This window comes from Trichechus manatus, unplaced genomic scaffold (genome assembly GCF_000243295.1).
Source record: "Trichechus manatus latirostris isolate Lorelei unplaced genomic scaffold, TriManLat1.0 scaffold00202, whole genome shotgun sequence".
Lineage (NCBI taxonomy): Eukaryota > Metazoa > Chordata > Mammalia > Sirenia > Trichechidae > Trichechus > Trichechus manatus.
Window position 1 is genome coordinate 1,708,844 of NW_004444138.1, and position 8,346 is coordinate 1,717,189.

An 8,346-nucleotide genomic window follows, 5' to 3' on the forward strand; every position below is an offset into this window, starting at 1 on the left:
TCAGCCCAGAACTAAAACAATTTCCGAGGCCAACTCTTCAGACAGGGATTGGACTGGACTGTGGGACATAAAGTGATAGTCGTGAAGAGTGTGCCTCTTAGTCAAGTAGATACAGGAGACCAAAGGGGCAGCTTCTGTCCAGAGGTGAGACGGGAAGGCAGACAGAGTTAGAAGGTGGTTGAATGGCCATGGGGCATCAGGGGCAGAAAGGAGGAATGTGCTGTTGCAGAATGGGTGAGCAATTAGGGTCTCATAATAATGTATGTGCAAAAATTTTGCATGGGAGACTAACTTGAAACGTAAACTTCATTTAATTACAACTATAAAAAAATTTAAAAAAAAAGACTGACTTTTCAGCAACACTAAGGAAGCCATATGACAGTGGAATGACATGTTTAATGTCCCAAAGGGAAAAAAACTATCAACCAAAATTCCACAGCCAGCAAAAATATTATTTAAAAGTAAAGGTATTTAAGATCAAAAGAAAAAAGAGAGAGAAGAAAGCAAAAGAAAAACTGAAAAGCCATTACTAGCAAACCTACATTTTAAGAAATACCAAAATGAGTTTTGCAGACTGAAGAGAAATGATCACATACAAGACCCACGGAACTGCAGGAAGGAATTAAAAATAGGTAGGTAAGCAAAAGAATTTTGACTGTTTAAAACAGAAAAAAAAAAAACTTAAAAGAATTTATAACATACATTAATAGTCCAAAGGGCAGGAGAATAACAACTAACAGTTTTAACTTCACTTATTTGGGAAATGGGAAAGAAACTAACTTAAGGTAAACAGTAATGCATGTTACGATCTATAACCACTAGCTAAATAATAAAAGAACATTTAACTAAAAAGCAATATAGACAAACAGAATACTTGATTAATCCAAAAGAAGTCAGAGGAGGAATAAATAAAGAACAGATGGGACAGACAAATAAGAGATACATGGCAGACATAAGTAATATTAAATAAAAATCGTCTAAACTCTCTAACTAAAAAACTGCAAAAATAAACCCATTCGCCTATGGTCAAGTGATTTTCAACCAGGGTGCCAAGTCCATTCAATGGGGAAAGAACAGTCTCTACAATAAATAGTCCTGGAACAACTGGATCTCTACATGCAAAACAATGAAACTGGATCCATATCTCACACCATACATGATTAACACAAAACGGATCAACGACCTAAATGTAAGAACTAAAACCATAAGACTCTTAGAACAAAACTCAGGCATAATGCTTCAGAATCTAGTTTACTACAATAGATTCTTAGATACGACACCAACAGCATGAACAATAAAAGACAGATAAAATTAGACTTAAAAAGACTTTTATCAACAGAGACAATCTATAAAAGGAGAAAAAACATTTTACCAAAGAAGGTATACAAATGGCCAATAAGCACATGAAAAGATGCTCAAATTCATCAGGCATTAGGGAATGCAAATCAAAACCACAATGATAATAAACACTTTGATCAAAGATTCCATAGAAAAATCTTTGATCCAAAAGGGGAAAATGCAGGATAGAATTTTAAACTATCATGGAATCCAGATTTTCTGGAGCCATGTAGGCTGGATGAACCCCTGAAACTATTGCCCTGAGATAATCATTAAACCTTAAACCAAAAAGACCCCATGAAGGACCATGGTCTCAGGAAACATCTAGGTCAACTGGCATAACATAGTTGGTAAACAAAATGTTCTACATCCTACTTTGGTGAATAGTGTCTGGGGTCTTAAAAGCTTACAACCTAAGATACAGCTATTGGTCCCATCCCATCCAGAACAAAGGAGAAGAAAACCAAAGACAAAAGGAAAACATTAGTCTAAAGGATTGGTGGACCACATGAACCACAGCCTCCACCAGCATGAGACAAGAAGAATTAGATGGTGCCTGGCTGCCACATCTGACGGCTCTGACAGGAATCACCATAGAGGGTTTCAGACAGAGCGGGAGAAAAATGGAAAACAAAATTCAAATTCACAAAAAAAGACCAGACTTACTGGTCTGACAGAGACTGTAGGAACCCCCCAAACACCCTTCTAACTCAGAACTGAAGCCACTCCAGGAGTTCACTTTTCAGTCAAAGATTAGACAGGCCTGAAGATAAACAGTAACACACGTGAAGAACGTGCTTCTTACATCAATCAAATTATAGAGACCAAATGGGCAACATCTGCCCAAAAGCAAAGATGAGAAGGCAGGAAGGGACAGGAAAACTGGATGAATGGGAACACAGAACCTGGGGTGGAAAGGGGGAGAGTGCTGACACATTGCAGGGACTGCAACCAATGTCACAAAAACAATTTGCGTATAAATTTTTGAGTGAGAAATTAATTTGCTCTATAAACTTTCACCTAGAGCACTACAAAATTTTTGCAAGTTTAAAGAAAATTATCCCCTAAAGTCTTCTTAAAACCAAACAATACTTTAGCTTAACTAACAAAGAATGTCTGCCTTACGCATCATGCTTTTTAAAGCTCTACCGATATGAAATCAAACTGACAACAGGAACTCGAAAGATTAGATAAGAACCTTAGGGAGGTGTTTATGATTATTAACGAAGGAAGAACAACTCAGAAAAGGGTAAGAATGGCTGCACAACTCGAATAATATAATGTCACTGAATTATATATGTAGAAACTGTTAAAGTGGTGTATGGTGTATGTTTTGCTGTGTTTACTCTTAGCAACAAAAAAAATAAAATACACACACACACACACACAAGATACCACTTCACTTCCACTAACCAAAACCAAATCCATTGCCATTGGGTCAATTCTGACTCACAGCAACCCTACAGAACACAGAAGAACTGCCCCAGAGGGTTTCCAAGGCTGTAATCTTTTTGGGAGCAGACTGCCACATCTTTCTCCCAAGGAGCAGCTGGTGGGTTCGAACCACCGACCTTTCGGTTAGCAGCTGAACAGTTAACCACTGTGCTACCACGGTTCCTTCACCTCCTCCAGGAGAGCTATAATAAAAACTTCTTAAAATAATGAAAAAAAAAAGTGTTGGCAAAGAAATTGGAACCCTCATACATTGCTGGTAACCAAGCCAAACCCATGGCCATCAAGTCGATTCCAATTCATAGCAACCCCATAGGAAAGAGTAGAACTGCCGCACAGGGTTTCTAAGGCTGTAAATCTTTACATAAGCAGACTGCCACATCTTTTTCTTGAGGGACAGCTGGTGAGTTTGAACCGCCGACCTTTCAGTTAGCAGCCAAGCGCTTTAACCACCAGGGCTCCTTACACTGCTAGTAGAAAATCAAAATTTAAGTATGTAAGCGTATTAAATATTTTCAGATTAAATTCTCAATTTCGAATTAAACAATCAATAAAAGTAAATAGTACTTGTTTCTACAAATTAGATTTATGTTAAGATTTACAATTGTATTTAGACTACTTACAACTTTCAGACTTCAAAGCAAGTAACTTTTTAAAAGTCTGTTGCTCACACACACACACACACACACAAAATCTATTTAAAAAGAAAACAAAAACCCTCAACTGATCACATAAATCCCTTATCGATATACTACAGTAAGTGGATCCTCTGACTTACTTTCTGGTTAAAGAGACTGGAAACTGGCCTATCGGAAAATGTATTATGTTATTCGGTTACTTAGTTGTTGTCAGTTGCCGTCCAGTCACTCATGGTGACCCCATGTGTGCAGAGTAGAACTGCTCCATATCAGTTCCACCAAGTCTCTTTCCCCTTTTTAAATAATCCCCTCCTTTACAAACCTAGTCCTTCCCAACAGCCATGCTTAATTCTGCAAGTCCTACTTCTCTCCTCTTTCTTCATCACCTATAAATCATGAGGATTCAAATTCTACAAATTCACAGGCCCAGCTGCTAATGCAGGTTTAGGTACTGAGAGATAACTAGAGTCAATTCTTCTAAGAAGCCAAAGTACCAAAACTACAGAGCACAGTTTGGAATAACAGCATAGTCACAAGTCTAAGACAATAAGCTCTGAATTTGTAAACAATGATATTAGAATCAGCTGAGAAGCTTAAAAAAAAAAAAACTGATGCTAGGTCCCACCACATTCTGATTTAACTGGTCTGGAGCATGGCCTGGGCATCCAGAGTTGAAAACACTCCCCAGATGATTCTAATTAAAGGATGAGAACCACTGAATAAAAGGAATATTAACCAACATCATGAGGAAACAATCTGATAAATCCAGAATGTAGGAGATTCTAAAGGACATAGTCCAGTCTCTTTAGTAGGTTGGTAGCTCTAAAACAAAGAGCTGTTCAAGATAAAGAGAGATTTAAGATGCAATCAATGCAATGTACGGACTTTTGTCTGACGCCTGATTCAAATTAAATTTAAAAAAGATACCTGGGGAACAAGGAGAACTATGACTATAGACTGGAGATACATGTCTGTGTGTACACACACACACACACGCACACACACACAGACACAGACACACAGACACACACAGACACACACACACGATACCAAAGAACTATGGATTGTCTTACAACTGTAATATTGGTAACTTTGGTTATATAAGAAATGGTCCTTATTTTTTAGAGATGCACTCTAAAGAATTTAAGATGAAATGCCATGTCTAGGATCGGTTTTAAAACATTTCAGCATATTAACCAATGAAATAACTGGATTCTGAAATTTTCTTAAAAAAATCCAGGTTGGGAGATAGAGCTAACAGATGCAATATCTGTTGATAACCGCTGACGAGGTACCTTGTGATTCCTCACTACTTTATTTTTCTATGTTTGAAGATTTCCACAAAGTTTTTTAATTAAAAAAAAAAAAAAATACTTTAAAGAGAAATCAAAGTAAATATCACAAATTTGTATTAACTTTGTGGCAGAAGTCACTTTACAATAATAGTAAGCAAATTTGTACACAGTATCTACAAGTTCATTACCATGTGTATATTTGAAATAACCTCTTAATAATAATGAAAAAAAGATTTTGTTTGGCAGTCTAAAAGATACCCATATATCCTTGACAAGAGAATAATTCTCATCCTCAATCATGATGAGCTCTCAGGGAACGAGGATGTTTAATGGGAAAGTAAAGACAAAGAGTACACCCACCAGACAGATCAGCCAAAATAACCCAAGCAATAAAAGTGGTTATCATCTCACTGCCAGACCACAGGCATACACTGAATACTTTTAAACAGAATTAATATTTTAAGACAGTTTTAAGCAAAGTTTAGCAGGAAAGCAAAAAAACACATAAATTAAAAATAACTTTTCCAGTAGTTATATCACCTTACTTGCTCCAAAATCTATAAACAATATTCTCTTCAGCAGCATGACTGCCAGGTCATGTCAATGTTTTCTGCTTCTCTGATTAACATGATTTACTATTATTAACAAGAGTAAAAGAAAGAGCGGTCCTTAAAAAGTGTGACTTAAACCCATCTCAACATATGAAACTCAAGAAGACTAACTCTGCCATCATACAGGAATTTTAGAACTCAGTCCCTTGAAAATGTCAGTCACTTATGTTTATTTAAAAAAAAACTCTAAGAAAGCAAATATTAAAACTGACAACTAAAACAAAACCGTTATTTTCACCTAGTTTTAAGTGTGAATACCTACTGTTCGCATACAGGTTACAAAAAACTTTGTTTTCATACAAGAATGATGATTATGTTCTACAACCTTCTACTCAGAGAACTTACAACTGTTATAAAAGATCATTCAGCGGCTCTTTTTCTTTCCAGTTCTTTTGCTTATACAAGATCCTGAACATGGCCTGCCAACTCGGTAAATTCTTTATTCTAATACACAAGTCAGCAAAAAAAAGTTTTCCTGAAACTGCTAAAACAGTAGATAAAACCAAATCATATACTGTAAGGGGGACTAAACAGGTTGACAAGAGAAGAGAGTACAATGAAAAAAAGAACTGCAATCCACATTACTCAAATGCTCAAAAAAAAAAAAAACTTCATAGTTAAGCTACGTTATGTTCGGCATGATCAGTGTAAAACTCATCAAAATCAACTTTCTATGGCATTCAACAAACGTACAGTTTACAGCAGCAAATGTTATTGAAGGAGTGGCATACTCTCACAGCAACAAAATTTTTATTACGCAGCTGGGGGCGGGGAGGAAGCTATAAGAGAAACATTTCTCCACCTTCAGAGACCAACGATTTTATTCCTAGGGAACAAGTGGTCAAAAGACCTGGGTGGGGTAAAAAGACGGGAGACCAATCAGAGCTGGAGTTACAAGTCTGTCAAAAAAACCAGATGAAACCACCTCGCTGAATGGCTGTGTCTTGCACGCACGCGCACACACAATCCACACACCATAGGCAGCAGCACCCGGAGACCCACCCCTGCTGTAAGAGCTTCGCGAAATCACCCGCACCTCCGCCCCACGCCGCCCCCCAAAGTCTGTTTCCTGACAAAACAAACCCAGTCACTTAAAAACAGCAAAACAAAACCTGATGGGGGGCAGTAGAGCTGTCCCAGGGGTCGCTCCCCACCCCCGCGTCTGAAAGAAACGCAAACGTACCGCACGACACACCAGTGTGCTTGTCTACGAGGGTGGCGGGGGGAAAATGCATTGACAACCCTGCGATCGATAATATCAAAAGTCTCACCAATTCCTCGTAGCTCCTGTTGTGCTCATTGCCCTCCCAATCCAACCTCTTCGGCAACAACTGGAAAGACACGAAAGGCACACAAGTGACTACAGTTCAGATGTGGGAGCACCCGGGGGCGGGGGGACAGGGCGGGCATCACTCTAGGGGCAAGGTCGGGAGGAGGGGACGAGGAGGGGACGCGGCGGGGCAGGCGGGCGCGCGGACGACGGAGAAGCACAGACCTGGTACTGCTCCAGCTCCTGCACCAGCACCTGCAGCCCATGAGACGAGCAGTTAGGGGTGGGCCCGGGGCCGCGCCCCCGGCTCCATCCAACGCCCTCCACCCGCGACCCCCGGCGGCGGCGCCCGGGCCGGGAAGCCCGAGGTTGCCGCCGCCAAGCGCCGCGCCCGCACTCACCTGGGCCGCTCTCCGACACGGGCCCGCCGATAGGTACCGGGCGATGAGAAAGTACAGCTCTGTGGGAAGACAGGGGAGCCTGGTCAAGACCGGGGCGGGCGGGACAGGAGGGGACGGCACCCGAAAGCCGGGACAGCCGGGCAAGCCGAGGCCGGGGGCGCCGCGGGGAGGGGCAGTGGCAGCGCGGCCCACGGTCTTACCTGACTCGATGAGGGGCACCGGGCGTCGGGCGGACGAGGGCTCCGCCATGGTCGCGCGCGGGGCGGGAGGCGGGAGCTGACAAGCAAAGTGTATAGGCCGCGCCGAGGCCTGACTGGGCCGGCGTCCCTCTACCTCAGGCGCGCCGCTTCAGCCGCCATGCCGTGCGCACCAGCGGCGTCCGACGCCTCCGCTGGGGGGGGTAAAAAGTAGTTCCTCCGCTGAGGGGCGCTCAATGCGACAGCAAGACAAACAGTCGAGCCTCACCTGGGAAAACAAACCTCGCCCTCTCTCCCCTGACTCCTGGGTAAAGGGAGGGGAATTTGGATGGTGGACAAAGGCCTGGGTCCTAGGGGAAGTAGGTGGTGAGTGGGGGAGGGGAGCGCGCGTGGGCTGGATCCCTGCGCGCGGTGAGGCGGCATCCCGGTCATTGTGAGGCGCCTGCGCTGCGGCGCCGCTGCGGGGTGGGAGCTTGGGGTGGAGGTCGCACGATCGCCGGGGGTGGTGACGCGCGTAGGTGTGGGTCAGGTCACTGCTGCCCCCGATGTGGGTTCCCCGGGGTCCAAGGGCGCGGAGCGTCCCCCGGCAGCGGGTCGAACAGGGTCGCCTACTTTAGATTGCTCTAAGGGACGTTTCGCGGATGGTCATCTGGGGCCAGTATGTTTGCTCCCCACGAAGATCGCTCGCTTCAAGGATGCGAAAGCCTTAACCTTGAGAATTTGGTCGCCGCACCCCAAGCGAAGAGAAGAACGTCGGCCCCGGGAAGCTTTCTCTGGGGAAGGGAAGAGGAATGCGGGGACGCCGCAGGCCAAAGAGACGCTGCGGGTTCTGTCCAGGGCTGCCTTAAGGCCCTTCGAGCCACAGGTCCATGGACACTGACCCATTAAGGCTTGGAATATGTAACAAACATCTACGGAGTCTACGTGGCCACATGCAGTACTGCGGGGGGAGGTGGGGGAGGGAATATAGAAGGATGACTAAGACTGAGCCTCAGTCCTCAGAGAATCCAATAGTCTAGAAAAGGAGAAAGGGTTAAATAAAATGCAGTACACCACTGAGTATGTAAACTTCGCTGGTCAGAGAAAGCAGCCCAAAACTGGTGATGATTTAGCCATGTTTGTCAAAGGTTGAATATGAAGGGGC

At 43.3% G+C, this 8,346-nt stretch overlaps 1 protein-coding gene across 5 annotated transcripts in view; it reads right to left on the reverse strand.

Annotated features, from left to right (window-relative positions):
- The window catches only part of BRWD1 (bromodomain and WD repeat domain containing 1), a 128,884-nt gene extending 121,525 nt beyond the window's left edge, over nt 1-7,359 (reverse strand). For 3 of the 5 annotated variants that reach the window (XM_023742147.1, XM_023742148.1, XM_023742146.1), the window contains exons 1-4: nt 7,206-7,359; nt 7,006-7,064; nt 6,830-6,859; nt 6,606-6,665 (exon numbers count right to left, since the gene is read on the reverse strand). In XM_023742147.1, the coding sequence (XP_023597915.1) occupies nt 6,606-6,665; nt 6,830-6,859; nt 7,006-7,064; nt 7,206-7,254 (198 nt within the window). In that variant the 5' untranslated portion in view covers nt 7,255-7,359. The remainder of the gene's footprint in view (nt 1-6,605; nt 6,666-6,829; nt 6,860-7,005; nt 7,065-7,205) is intronic. The other 2 variants (XM_023742150.1, XM_023742149.1) reach the window with 2 other exon arrangements.
- Nucleotides 7,360-8,346: the final 987 nt, after the last annotated feature.